Consider the following 15,478-nt stretch of genomic DNA (forward strand, 5'->3'; position numbering starts at 1 on the left):
CAGGTGTACAGCATGATCAGTTAAGCAGAAAAAATCAATACAAAGGTAACCAGGAAAATACGAAAGTTCCCATAGTTTCAGTTATGTTAAACAAAAGTTATTTTGACCAGGAAAACCATTAATCAGACAATTTGAAATAGTTCTATGTATACAGTTTAAATGTCTTATTGTTTATTAAAGTTCTCAGAAATAGTCATTGGCAACAGGTACGCTTAGACCGAGCAGAGGTTAGGAAATTCATTATAAGCCTTTGTAATATCTAACTTAGCTATCTATCTTGCTGTCTAAAATGTTTTTTGTATACTGAGGACTCTGACTCCTTGGTAGTTGTTTCTAAGTGCTTAGTTTGTAATAGCTAACCAGCTTCTTCTGTTTTTATGCCTGTCTAATTCTAATTGATATATATTCCTATTCAAGGTAAAGGAGGGGCTGTTACTCCAACAACTCTTTAACAATCAGGAGCTATTTTCTAAAGGGGTTTTTGCTATTCTGTGAGGCAGTTCTGTGGGAATACATATTTTTCCCTGAACTGTTCTTTCTTGGGTGGCTTTCTCAGGAACAAATAAGTAAAGTACGATGCCTTAATTCAGCCAGGGTGATATTGCTTAGGACTTGAGCCAACTGTTGTTTTTTCTCTGAGAGTGGTCATTAATTCTAGGAGATTCCAAATTATCAGAAGTGTAAAGGTTAGAATACTAAGAAACAGTAAGAATAAAAGCAACACCATATATCCATTAATGCCACGTCCGTCCTGCTGGAAAACGCTTCTGTGAAGCCGTCATCTCCAAGCCGTGACTGTCAGCCGACCTGGTTAGCACTGGACGTGGCATCCCCAGGCCGTGACTGTGTCAGCCAACCTGGTTAGCATTGGACGTGGCAGGTGACAGAACCTAGGGAAAATTAGACATAAATAATTATTTCAGAAATGAAGTTTAAAATAACAGCAAGGCAAGAGCAAATGATGTCATGAGAAAGCACAGGTGTAAGGAAATTTTAAAAGATAAAGTTTCAACAGATAGTCATAAGAAAGACAAATAATAGGGATTTCTGAAAAAGGAAATCATAGCAACATAACAATAAATACCGAAACTATAATGAAAGAAAACTTTCCTAAAATTAAAAAAAAAATGTGGAGCTGCATGTTGAAAGAATATAATATGTGCCTAAGAAGTTTGATTCAGATGATCAATGCCAGGACATGATGAAGTTACTGAACTTTAAAGAAAAAGGAGAAAAAACAAGAAAACTTCAGTTAGAAGGAAAGAACACATGACTTGTAAAGAAAAGAAAATTAGGTTTCCATCAGAGTTATATGCTAGAAGAAACTGGAGTAATATAAAACTGAGCTGATTTTGGAGTATAATCTGTAAGCTGATAAACTGTTCTTAGTGTGCAAGAATTCAGGGGATATTGTTTCTTTGAGTACTCGAGGAGTCTACTAGAGAATAAGCTTCAGACAAAATGGCTAAGGAAGACATCAACACGAGGATCAGTGGTGAACATTAAATATAGTTACCTGTAGAATGAAAAGGCAACAAAAGTTGGCTTGAATTTTAGTTGAAAGCATCAATATGAATTTATGATACATACATTGTTGTATGTAAATGTCCTGCCTCTGTCCCTCTGTCGTCCTCTGTCCATGGAGCAGTCCTAGAAGCGATGATCAATACAGTAGCAATATATACCCTCAGTGCCCAGGTTATGGTCTTGAAATACCTTACTCATTAAAAGAAATTGGAATTTCTTGGAGAAATGACAGATTTTAGGCCAGGCGGAAAGTTTTCTTAATGGTCCTGGGAACTCTTGTCATGCCATATAGCAAAGACGCTATCAAAAACTACTAGAGACATGTCAAAGGATTTGAAGAGACAACTGGAAGAGGCTTGCAGTGGCCCCAAGAGGTACAGTTTGAGCCTCAATAATTATAATCCAGTGTATTAAAACCCATCAAATATGCTTAAATCCTCGAGTTCAGGTACTTTAAGAAAAAGGCTCCAAAGGTGATAGGGACTATTCCTAATCTGGAAAACTGATTAAAGGTAAGAAAGCATTTTGTTCTACCTTTCTTGTACTGCTGGGTAACCAGATGGTAAAATGGTCTCTTTAGAAAAATATTCTAGTTGATAAAAAGAAATGATAGGATATTACCATTTTGCAACCTCAAATAAATTAATAAAAATAGGCATTAAGTATCAATGGCTGCTAATATTAGAAAAAAGAATGTGAGGTAACCAAACTATAGAGCTTATTTCTATTTCTATTTCAGAGAATTCTTTACATTAATAATGTATACAAAATTTACATTGGTGTTTGGATGTGTAAACTACATGCCCAGAACTATTTTCAATGATTAAGTCAATTGAGTCTCCTAGTAGTTTGGTAGAAATATATTATGACAGTATGAAATGATTTTTGTCATAAATCTGTGTTGAATGTAAAGCTTATATATAATAGGCTTGAAGAATATGAAGAAATATGGTAATATGTTGTGCTAGTGTTATATTAGTGTAGCCATATGTCTTGTGTATTGTAGGGCTAGGAGTGAGGATGGAGTTAAGTAGTAATAATAACAATAACTGCAACAACAAAGCAAAACAAACAAAACAGCGGCTCCTTTAAGAAAAAGACACTTTGTTCTTAGAGTTGAGGAGAGTAGCCTAGACCAGAATATAGAAATTACAAAGTACAAAAGGAAAACAAAATTCAAGAGGAAGTTGTACATATACTGTATGAGGTCTGTCTGGACAGAATCCAGCCGCTGTTAATATTACAGCAAAAGCTTGCGTGAGATCAATGTCACTGGGCAGCCAAGGAGAGTGGACTGGAATGCACATGTGTGAACAATGATGACCTCACTGTACTAGTCAGTGGGGGTGGTAGAGGCTTTTGAGTGACCAGGTGGGCTGTGTGGCTGTCACATCCACAATGACTGAGCAAGTAGAGCAACAAATCTGTATCAAATTTTGCATTAACCCTGAACATTCCTCCATGGAAACTATTCAGATGATTCAGAAGGTCGCAGCTCTGGGCAACTGGTGATTGGCAGCTTCATCATGACAATGAACCTGCTCATGCATCACATCTCATGCAGAGTTTTTTGGCAAAACATCAAATCAGATGACTCGGCCCCCTTACTGTCCTACTTTCCAGATGTGCCCTGTGACTTCTGGCTTTTCTGAAAACTAAAATCACATTTGAAAAGGAAGAGATTTCAGACCATTGATGAGATTCAGGGAAATATGACAGGGCAGATGATAGCTGTGTGAGGTCCTGAGGTTCCTACTTTGAAGGGGGCTGAGACGTCATTGTCCTGTGTACAATGTTTCTTGTACCTTGTATCTTCTTCATTGAATGTCTCTATTTTTCATAGTACATGGCTGGATACCTTCTGGACAGACCTTGTATAATTAATCTATGTTTTAATAATGGATATGGATGGTGAAGAAGAATAAAAGCTCTTACCAGTAACATGTATTATTCTAGAAAACTGCAAGCTTGCCCTCATACTGTAGTCCAGTTCCACTAAGGTTGTTGGTAATGTAAAACTAGTATCTTTCCAGTGTCACCTGCTCCTTTCCCACATATCCCTGTGCTATGGTTCCCTAACCTGCTCTTTTCTCAAATACAGATTTCATGCTTCTCCCTTAATTCCTGTAGTTCCTGCTGGAAAGACCTTTTCTTCTATATCTGGTAGACGACACCTTCTTTCCAGTCTCAAGGAAGTCTTTGACTGCTTCATATTTTATCAGTCCATGATTTATGTAGAAAGATACATGGTATTGTTGCTGTTTCTTTTTCTGTATTTTCTCACTTTATTATACCTAAGGGCAGGGACTGTTTACACAGTTCTTCCATGGTTCATTGCTTTCATAGTGCCTGGCAGATAGCAGTGGTTCAGTTAGTGTTTGCCAAGGCAATGAATGAGTGATAGAGATAAAAGTAGAGCTTAAGTTCTAATGAGGAATGTATACAGGGCCGGGCCAAAGTACGTTTAATTGTTGTTTGTGTGGAAAATAATACAACAATTAATAAATAGTAATACAAGAATAAAGTGTGTTTTGTGTACTCAGAAATGTAAACCTCCTTTTGCCCACCCTGAATAACTAATGAAAATGTGACCTTTACAAACCCGAGGTCATATAATTACAAACTCTTAGAGCATAGGCGGTTCTCTTTGTGATTACAATTTAATGTAGTGCTGTTACAATAGGTAAGATTTGTTAATCATGTGCCGTGTACTAAACACAGTCATAGCAATCCTAGAATTATCTCCCTTTTGTAGCTGAGAAAACTGAGTCACAGCGATGGACTTTACTCCACAGCTAGTAAAGTAAGTGTTGGAGCTGAATGTGAAACTAAGCGAAATTGCTCCAGAGTAGTGTTTCTCAGCCTTTCTCGTGTTACTGTCCCTCCTCCAGGACAATGCTTTTTAGACTTGCTTTTTTCTTACTCTCCTTCCCCCATGGAAGTTTAATACCACAGCTGTATCTCTGTCTGTTTACGTACCACGGCACTTTATTATGTGCCCCTCCCCAATGGTTTGGGCACCTTCAGGGGCCATATAGTTTCTGCTGATAATGTGTACCCTAGAGCCTGTACTTTAAAAAGATTTAGTGGTGAGATGTACATGACATGGAATTTGCTTTCTTAACCATCACGTTCAGCGGTGTGAAGGGCATTCACAGTGTTGTGCTAGAGCAGGTACTTTAATACCGGTCTTCTGTGCTTTGGCTAAACATTGCTTTTTGACTATGAAAACATAGTTTTTCAAATTACCCGGAACACAAGCTGGCATTTGTGTAGGGAGCCTTTCTGTTTTATCCTTTGCTGTGTTCACTATGCCACTGTGTTGACTGTATTGTCTAGCTTGTAGCATAATGTGTGATACATAATAGGTCTTCAGTAAATATTTATTGAATGAATGAATTTTTAACTACAGCATATTATGTAATTTGTAAAGCATAAATAGTGTATATAAAACATTTTATATTAAAAGCTTATTAAAATATGTAGGGCATATTAGTATGTCTTAAAAGAATATATTAAAAATGAAATGAAGCAACAAAACTTGGGGATTTACACACAGGAATAGTATACATAGTATACTAGTATTAAAGAACTAGATACATAGTATTAAAGAACTAGAGAAAAGTAATTGTTAACAGCTTTTTTAAACAAACAGATACTGTCTTTAGGTAAAAAGGCAGTAAGTAGGATGAAAGGCACTAAGTAGACTACAAAGTTATAATAACAAAAAGAAACTAGTATTTTGAGAAAATTAGATACTGAGATGTTAATTCAGTACTTAATTACAAATGAAAGCAGTATGAATGCATATACCAAATGAGTGATAAAGGCCACATGTGCTGTTACATTCTGGAAAGGGAAGAGTGAGTTTGTTTATTCATTTATTCAATAAGTATTTTTGACTTACTACTTTGTTTCAGGCAGTGGGCCAAGAGTTCTAAACAGGACCAAATCAGAGTCCTTTCCTTGAGGAACTGACTGTTCAACAAGAAAGGACAGACATTACATTTAAGTGTTCAGCAAAAATGTGTGGAACACCTAATATATGCCTGGGGTTCATGCACTTATTGGGAACACAAAAATAAATACGATATAACAAAGTATCATTATCTCTTGGGTGAGGAAGGGAAAGCTTCCGGACAAAGATGCTTTAGCTGATTCTGAAAAGCTGAATCAGTCCGTAAGATCAGTGAACAGAGGAGCAAGTAGGAAAGAAAAGATTCTGGAAGTAGGAACATCTGTAAAGTCACAGAGGTTTGAAACAGCCTAGCACATTTACACCTCTGAAGTTTACTGTAGTTTGCTTGTAGGATATATGTGGAAACGGAAGAATTTGGTGGGAAAGATAGCACCCAAATCATACAGGACATTTTATGGTATTAAGGGTTTGTAGTACAGTATTGGTTCAAGTAAGGAGACAATGTGATCGCATTATGTTTTAGATTGTGAGAGAGAAAACTGGAGGCAAAGAGACCAGTTGGAAAACTGAGGCAGGGAATTGGGATGTAGAAAAAGATGAGATTGCCTGAAACAATGGGAATGGATAGGCGAGTCAAATGGTAGAAACATTTTGGATGTTAAATTTAAAAAAAAAAGCCTCAGTGGCTAATTAGATAAGGAGTAGAGGGGAGGGCAAAGTGTAAGATAACCTTGAAATTTCTATTATAATCTCTAGTTACTGCAGAATTCAACTTTATGTTCTCACTTTCCTGACTGCACTGGCCAATGATTACTTAATCATAATTTTGTATTGTCCTTATTAATCTGAAATTTAAGAGAATTAAACAATTTTTTCAAAAAAGAAAATTACAGTTAAATTATAAAGGTAACATGCTCATTACGTAAAACTACACATAGTACAGAAAGATGTGAAAGCTGTTAAATAGTCTGGCAGGGTGTGCTGCATGCAGCCCGGGAGGACTGTGGATGTGGCCCAGTACAAAGCCACAAATTTACTCAAAACATTATGATGGGTTTTTTTGTTTCCGTTAGTGTTTGCACATTTAATATGTGGTCCAAGACAGCTCCTCTTCTTCTAGTGTGGCCCAGAGATGCCAAAAGATTGAACACCCCTGGTAGAGGAAAGTAAAAAGCAACTGAAACTATCATCCAGGATTAAGTACCAGTAGCATCTTGTTTCTGTATACTCCTAACTTCTCTCTGCTGATACATGTATAGATATTTTCTATAAAGGGCATAATAATACACCTGCTATTGTATAACCTGCTTTTGTCATTTGACCATGTATATTATACACATACCATGCCAAATATAAATCTATCATAATTTGCGATTGTGGACTATACCATTGTATGGATGTTCCATCATCGTTTTCTATGAGGCCTTAAAATTGTTTTTATTTTCTGTCTTTACTGAACGGTACTGACATGAATATTCCTGTACTTATTATCTTTATGCAAATTTATGATTGTTTCCTAGAATAAATTTTCTTTTTTTCATTTAGAAAATGTAATTTATTTTTTCATTATATTTTATTGATTATGCTATTACATTTGTCCCAAATATTTCCCCTCTGCCCCCCCAACACCCAGCACCCCTCATTCCCTCAAGCAATCCCCACACCATTGTCATGTCCATGGGTCATGCATGTAAGTTCTTTGGCTACTCCATTTCCTACACTGTACTTTTTATTCCCAAGGCTATTCTGTAGCTACCTATTTGTACTTCTTAATCCCCTAACCTCTTCACCCATTCCCCTAAACCCTTTTCCCATCTGGCAACCATTAAAATGTTCTCTGTATCCATGATTCTGTCTCTGTTCTTCTTGTTTGCTTAGTTTGGTTTTTAGATTTTATTGTTGTTAGATAGGTATTTATAGCCACTTCATTGTTCAAAGTTGTGATCTTCTTTTACTTAAATAAGTCCACTTAACATTTTACGTAATAATGGTTTGGTGGTGATGAACTCCTTTAGTATTGTTTTGTCTGGGAAGCTCTTTATCTGCCCTTCAGTTCTACATCACAGCAATCTTGGCTGTAGGTCTTTGCTTTTCATGACATTTTTTCATGAATATTTCTTTAGAAATCAGCTGACAGTCTTCTTATGGTAACTCCTTGTAGGTAACTAACTGCTTTTCTCTTGCTGCTTTTAAAATTCTCTCTTTGTCTTTAGCCTTTGGCATGTTAATTATGATGTGTCCTGGTGTGGGCCTCTTTGCATCCATCTTGTTTGGGACTCTCTGTGCTTCCTGGACTTGCATGTCTATTTCCTTCACCAAATTATGGAGGTTTTCTTTCATTGTTTTTCAAAACAGATTTTCAATTTCTTGTTCTTTCTCTTCTTCTTCTGGCATCCCCATGATGTGATTGTTGGATGTCTTGAAGTTGTCCGAGGGATTGCTTCCGCTATCCTTTTTTGGAGGGGGGCGGTTCCTTTTTCTTGTTCTGTGTGGTTGGTTCTTGCTTCCTCAGGTTCCAAATCATGAGGAACATGATTCTCAATTCTCTCAGTTGATTTGATTCTCTGCTTCTCTTCTGTTGTTTCTCTGTAAATTGTTCTTTATTTCAATTAGTGTAGGCTTCATTTCTGACTGGATCTTTTTTTATGCAGCTGAGATCCCCATTACGTTCCTTGAACATCCCCATAAACCAGTGATTTGAACTCTGCATCTGATAGATTGCTTACCTCCATTTTGTTTAGCTCTTTTTCTGGAGTTTTGATCTGTTTTTTCATTTGGGTTATATTTCTTTGTCTCCTTATTTTGGCAGTTTCCCTGTGTTTGTTTCTATGTATTCGGTAGAGTTGCTTTGACTCTGTGCCTTGGTAGTGTGGCCTAATGTAGTAGGTGTCCTATAGGGTCCAGTGGCACAACCTACCCATCTCTTAAGCTGGGCACTTAAGGGGTGCCCTACTTGTGGGCTGAGTATGCCCCGCTTTTGTAGCTGAGCCTTGTTGCTGTTACCAAGTAACTTAATGGGAGGGATTTACCCAGGCCAATCAACTGCAAGGACTGGCTGTGACTACTGACCACCAATCTCTGCCTTGGGTGGAAGCTCAGCTGTGCAGGTGGTGATGCTCCAACATGGTCTGTAGCTGTCCATGCAGTGCACAGACCCTGTGGTTTCCCAGGTGATACAGGCCAAGGTTAGCCCCTGTCTGTGTTTTTCCCCTGGCCACCCTACCTGAGCTGTAAAGCAATATGAGTTGGCTGCTACTTGTGTTGGGCTTGGATTCCCAGGCAAAGCCAAGCTGTGAATCTAGGCTGGTTGCTGCTCAGTGCTGCGCCTGCGGCCACTTAGCAAGAGGTATAGGGGCTGGGGGCTCACTTAGACTGGCTGTTGCTTATTTGAAAGGTCATAGGAAGTTGCGTGGCATGAGCCAAGACCAGCCATTCATATGGAAAAGCCATTCATTGGGTGGGCCCATAAGTTGGGGGGGGGGGACAGAATCTCTGTGGATCTGGTTAGGGTTAGCAGTGTTAGCCAGGTTGGTGGAGTCTCAAAGATGGCACCAGCCTGACAGCTTTGTGAGGGAGGGTTCATAAAATGGACAGTGGCCTCTGCCCGCCTTTGTGTCTAAAAGAAAGCTGTCCCCCAGCTCTCATTTTGATCCCAGACATTTCCATTCCTCTCTGTGTGCCACTGGTGCCTTTCAAGCTGCTGCTCTGGTGCTGGAGCTCAGAGACAGTGAATCTGAGGAAGTTTGTGGGTTCTTTTTTTTAAAGATTTTATTTATTTATCTTTGGAGGAGAAGGGAAGGAGAGAGGGAGAGAAATATCAATGTATGGTTGCCTCTTGTGCATCCCCTGCTGGGAACTGGCCTGCAACCCAGGCATGTGCCCTGACTGGGAATCAAACTTCAATCCTTGGTTCACAGGCCCACGCTTAATCCACTGAGCTACGCCAGCCAGTCCTGTGTGTGGATTCTTTAAGAGGAACTGCTTGGGACTCTAGGAGTTTCTTCCACTGATTCAATCACTCTGGGTTTTGCAGCGAGGAATTATGGGGACTTTCTTCCTGAAATTGGAACCCTGGGCTGGGAGTCCTGGTTTGGAGCTGGGACTCCTAGATCTCGAGATACCCTTCCCGAAATTTTATCTTCCACTCGGTGGCTGTGGGACTAGCCCATTCCTTGTCTCCACCCCTCCTATAAGCCTGGATGAATGTGGTTTCTTTTATTCTGTAGTTGTAAGACTTCTATTCGACTTCATTTTTGACAGTTTGGAGTGATGGTTGTTCTTTATTTTAGTTGTAATTTTGATGTGGTTTTGTGAGGAGGTGAGCCGTGTTTATCAATGCTAGACAAGGATAAACTTTCAATAGTAGAAATCCTGGATCAAAGATGTATGTACTTCAAATTTTGATAAATATTTTCATATTAGTTATATCAATTTATTATTCCCATTCCAGACTACTGGGTGTAAATGCCATCTCTTTTCTAGCTCTGTGATTTTCCTCTGCTATAAAATGGGTAATATAAATATTTCTCTTTTAAGGTTGTTGTAATTAAGTATGAATAAATATTTAAATGCTCTAATAAATTCTTGATAAATGCCAACTGTTGCTTTTTTTAAAAGATTTTATAATTTTTTTAGAATGGAAGGGAGGGAGAAATATGAGGAGAGAAACATAAAAATGTGAGGAAACATCAGTTGGTTGCCTCTTGCATGCCCTGAACTGGGGACCTGGCCCTCAACCTAAGCATGTGCTCTGACCAGGAACCAAACTGGTAACTTTCAGTTTGCGGAACAACCCTCAAGCCACTGAGTCAAACCATCAGGGTTAGCTATTGCTTTTAATAACACAGGAAGTATGTATTTTCCCCAAACTTTAGCAATAATGATTAACATTAATCTTTATGATCTTTGCTAACACAAAGGGAAAAATGTATTATCTTGATATTTGGGGATGTCAAACATCTTTTCGTGTTTATTAGAATTTTATGTTACTTCTTTTTTGAATGACTTTGTATTTTCCTTGCTTTCTTTCAAAGTTTACTTTTTCTTCCTCATATTTGAGAATTTTTGTGTATTAGGAATGTTTACTTTGTCCTAATTTGCAAGCTTTTCTGCACATTTTGTCATATGCAGTTAAACTTGTTTATGGCTCTTTTTTAACCCTATAGATTAAAAAATATATTTTTAGATAGCCAGCACCACCATCTGGTTTATGATTTCTGGCCTCCCCACCCTGTTATATATTTGGTAATATATGAACATTACCAAAATGTTTATGTATAATTTCTTACTTACATTTCTCAAAATTTCTAATCCTTATGGAGTTATTTAATTATAAAATGAGATAGCTTTGTTTTCAATAGTTAGCTAGGTGCCCTGTTCCTTTCTTTCACTGATTAAAAATGTATCTTTTATACTATATTTCTGTATATACTTAGATTACTTCTAAACTGTGTGGTTCAGTCAAAATGTAGTTTATGTTTTTCAAAGATACTGTTTATTTATCCTTAGAGAGAGGAAGGGAGGGAGAAAAACATCAGTGCATGCAAGAAATGTAGGACCAGTTACCTGTCACATACCTCCAACTGGGGGCCTGGCCCACAACCCAAGCATGTGCCCTGACGAGGAATCGAACCAGAGACGTTTTAGTTTTCAGGCCAGCACTCAATCTACCGAGTGCTGCACCTGCAGCACTGAGCCACACTAGCCAGGGAGAGCTATTTTGTAATTTTTAATATACAGGACAGATTTTTCTCCATTTTTAAAAATATTCTTCATTTATTCTCCTAGAGAAACTTTGTAGTCAGAAGTATCCCCACTCCCTCAAAAAAAAAGATCCCATTTATATTTTGATTGAGGGTTTTCAGATTTCTTGAAATAAACAGTGGATCTGAATTTATTTTTAAAATCTCATGATTCCAATTGTCACTTCAGTTGAGTCTGTTATTCAATAAGGGCATTTGAAATTCTTTTGTGGTACTTAGTACAAATGGGTGTTTTATTGAAATATTTTAATAGTGTTTATTCAGAGGCCAAAAAAGTTTACCCCCCTCCAAAAAAAATTCAAAGGCATGTTATTTTCTCAATAATAGGAAAATATACTGATACCTGTATATATGGTAAAACTTGAATAATTGTTTCAAAAATGGTTCTCCTTAAGTTTATACAAGGTCTGAGTATTATGTTTGAAAATTCAAAATACTTTTCTTTGGGAAATATGTAAGACAGACTATCAAAGTTCTTTAATAGTACTAGATAATGTACCTATTAAGCTGTGTCCATTTAAGTTCCTGGTTAATGTATATTTGTTTCAGTAGTGTTTCCCTTACTTGCTCACAATTAAGCAGAGAAAAGAATAAATGAGACCCAGAACCTTGAAGGTCTTTTATTAGAAGTAGACACTTGTTGGCTAAGGTTTAGAAATTATAATTTACATATCAAAAATAAGAAATCAGTTTTCAGAATTTCCTAAATTGGCATAGTGTAAGTTTTTAAAATTAATGTAACCAAATTAGTGACTGTCTCAGTGAAACCAAATATACAATAAGACTTTAAATCATTAGTAAAACCTTTTAATGACCATGTACATATCGCTTTTTGATATGTGGGCATTATTTATCCATTTATAGAGAAAATTGAGGCTTTGAGAGTAATGTCAAGCGGTAGGAGAAAAAGAAACTAATATTCTGATACCAAATGAACCAAGCACTTTTTTTTTTTGGTGTTTTCCTGGGTTATCTTATTTTAAATAAATAGATAATTTCCTACAGTAACTTTAATCAAGCAGTTGCTACAGTATGTATGTAACCATATAATATGTCTCCATCTTATTAGTTCTCCTTGTTTTTTACTTTACTTTTTAATTCAAACATGGTTGTTCACTCAGTTTTATATAATAAGAATGCCCTGACATTCTGCTCTTTATGAGCTGCTTTGCTTAGCTTCTTAGATATCCGTGGTTGATTATTATAATGATCTGAAAAATCTCTTTACTTTTTAGATTCCTGAATTTGACAACCTGTACCTGGATATGAATGGAATTATACATCAGTGTTCCCATCCTAACGATGATGATGTTCACTTCAGAATTTCAGATGATAAAATCTTTACTGATATTTTTCACTACTTAGAAGTGTTGTTTCGCATTATTAAACCTAGAAAAGTGTTTTTTATGGCTGTTGATGGTGTGGCTCCTCGGGCAAAAATGAACCAGCAGCGTGGAAGGCGATTTAGGTAAAACATTTATGTTTTCATTTTAGAATACTGTTAGATTAATTATTTTAATGATAACTGACTTAATACAATGCATCTTCTGTTAATGTTTCCTTTCTGCTTAAATTTCCCCAGAAATGGAAGTATGCTTAAAATGCAACGTTTTATCAGTCAAGTAAACAAACGAGTAATGCAAGTGAGGTGTCCTTTCTCAAAGCCTGTGTTGGGTTGTATAAAGTGACTCTGTTTTCCTCCGTCATGTCAATATTCAAACCTGTAGAGAATTTTCTTAAGTTTATTTGAGCCAAACGGACACTAATTGCTGGGAATGAGTATAGATGATGCTCCAAAAAATGGCAGTTTAACACCTTATTTTATACATTACAATCAAAAGAGGCAGTGTGTGTGGGTTCCATGAAGTCCACTGGTGGTAGATGAGGGAGGTGGGAGGAAGCAAAGTGAGGAAACCTGGGATTGGATAAAAGGTAAAATGATAGACACATCTATTACATAGGTGGGTGCAGATAGTTCACATGACACCAGTAACAAAGAGAGGGTTTGTGGTCTCCCCCTTGTGCAGTGCCTGTACGTTGAGGGGTCCAGAAAGGGGAAATGTGACATTCTAGAGGTATGTTGTCTATCCTAGATGCTAAAAGACAACAAGACAGCCTTGTTAGGGTAGTCAGTGATGTAGGCTGTGAAAGAATTCACAAAGAGAAGAAAGTGCAGAGTAAAAGTTTTTATTTTTACTTTCCTATGAGAGGGAAAGGGCTAGGTGCAGAAAAATGCACTAGTCCTAAGGAGTTGCAGGGATGTCCAGCCTTTTGAAGTCTGGGCCACGCTGGAAGAAGAATTGTCTTGGGCCACACATTAAATACACAAACACTAACAAAACCTAATGAGCAAAAAAAGTTTTAAGTAAACTTATGATTTTGTGTTGGGTTGCATTCATAGCCATCTTGGGCAGCAAGTGGCCCGTGGGTCACGGGTTGGACACCCCTAGTAGGGCTTTGGGCTTTTACCAAATAATGGGGTAGTTGTAGAGCAGGATATTTCAGTTGGGCTGCGGCTTGTTTCAATGTTGCTTTGGGTGCAGGGTTTGGTCTGAGTTTTGTGGTCTGCTATGTCCTGTTTCATAACTTCCCGGTTCCCCAGAGCATCAGCACCTTCAGGGAGCTTCCAGTGGTTTTCTAGTCCTCAGGATAAAGGCTTATAAGGCAGTTAGGGTTGGTCATGCTTTGTGGTGTCCAGCCAGCTCTGGGAGAGAGGATCTGAGAAAGTGGCTTTTGTTCTAGTAAGGCTCAGTTAAGGTAAAGGTTGACCTTTGTCAGGGAAAAATTACCAGCCTGGGACATGACTACCTGCCATGAACTGTTTTTAGTTAGAAAGTTTTAATTTCAGACCATCAGATGTGGTTACTTTAGGTCTCTAAGTTTGTAAAGCTGCCACGAAGTCCTCCCCTGGGCTTGTCAGGTTTTGCATGTGGTCCCTTTTCTTCCCCAGTCGCAAACTTTTCAAACATCTCATTGATAATTTGCAAATGGTAGTAGTAGAGAAAGCTTCTATAGTAGTATGCCTTGAACTAGGAAATTGCAGAATGAACTGATTGTTTTAATCAGAATATTACCAACATTTTACTTTAATTCAACATTTATTGAATGCCCAGATTCTGGGCTAGATGCTGACTTGGCATGAGTACAGGGCAAGTGAGACTAGAAGGTGATTGATGGAGTGTGAGAAGAGATTTGAGTTAGGACACTTGATGTACAGGGTGAGGCAAACGTAGGTTTATAGTTATGAGTACGTGAAACAGTTTATTCTTGTATTACTTTTTATTACTGTATTATTTTCAGTAATGCAGTTATTTACAAATAACTGTACACCTTCAATACAAATAACTGTACACCTTCTTTTGTTCCACCCTGTATTATCAGCCCCGTGAGTTGGGCAATAGGAGTAAAAGGATGAGAAGTTATACACACAGACAGGGTTTTAAAGTTAAAATCCTGGACATGTGAAATATTTTTGAATAACAATGAGAGCATGTTGTGTACTTGTTTATGAGTAGCAGAAGTTAAGAGGGTTATTAGAATTGAAAGAGAGAAACCTTGAGATTCCGCGTATTTGATGGGGTTTGCAAATAGATCCTTTCACCACAGTGGCATGTAAAGTAGCGGGAAGGGGACATGTGAATCAAATGTGGACGTCATCAAAGAACCTGAGAGTACCTTGGAAGATAGTGGTGAGAACAGGAGGAGAATGGTCAAAAGTACTGAGGTAAATATCCGAAGAGCCCTGTCTAGGCAAAACCTCAGTTGCAAAGCGATGCCAGGTTTGTGGGTTCAATCCCCAGTCAGGGCGCATGCATAAATAAGTGGAACAACAAATTGATACACCTCTCTCTCTGTCTCTGTCTCTCTGTCTGTCTCTCCCCCCACTTCCTTTCTCAAATCAATAACTTAAAAAAGTTTTAAATTTAAATAAGTACCAAAAGAGAAAAGATAGTGAATATTAGAACCTCTATAAAATATTTGAAGAAAAGGGCCATCTCTTATTAAAATTTTCTGAAGCACTACCCATGGCTTATTTAATCTGAATCTCTAAAAATTGGGTCCTGGAAACTATTTTTACCAGAGTCCTCTGGTATTTGATAAACTAGTTATCAGGATCTCCTGGGCTAGAAAATCTGGTATTGAGAAAAGATTATAAAAATAAGCTCACTGTGTCAGTCAGAATTCAGTTACAGGTAATAGAAACCTAGCTACTTTAAGCAGAAAAGTTTGTAATAGTGAGAGTTAGGTGCACATAAAAATTGTTGTAAGA

General features: G+C 37.6%; 1 protein-coding gene across 4 annotated transcripts in view; it reads left to right on the forward strand.

Annotated features, from left to right (window-relative positions):
• XRN1 (5'-3' exoribonuclease 1) overlaps positions 1 to 15,478 on the forward strand; it is a 164,586-nt gene that overhangs the window by 2,788 nt on the left and 146,320 nt on the right. For all 4 annotated transcript variants that reach the window (XR_005065238.1, XM_037037720.1, XM_037037721.1 and 1 more), the window contains exon 2: positions 12,444 to 12,676. Coding sequence is in view for 3 of the 4 variants with exons in the window: in XM_037037720.1 (XP_036893615.1) it covers positions 12,444 to 12,676 (233 nt within the window). In the remaining variant the exon portion in view is untranslated. The remainder of the gene's footprint in view (positions 1 to 12,443; positions 12,677 to 15,478) is intronic.

This window comes from Sturnira hondurensis, unplaced genomic scaffold, assembly GCF_014824575.4.
Source record: "Sturnira hondurensis isolate 20B ecotype Veracruz unplaced genomic scaffold, ASM1482457v3 Scaffold0023357, whole genome shotgun sequence".
Classification (NCBI taxonomy): domain Eukaryota; kingdom Metazoa; phylum Chordata; class Mammalia; order Chiroptera; family Phyllostomidae; genus Sturnira; species Sturnira hondurensis.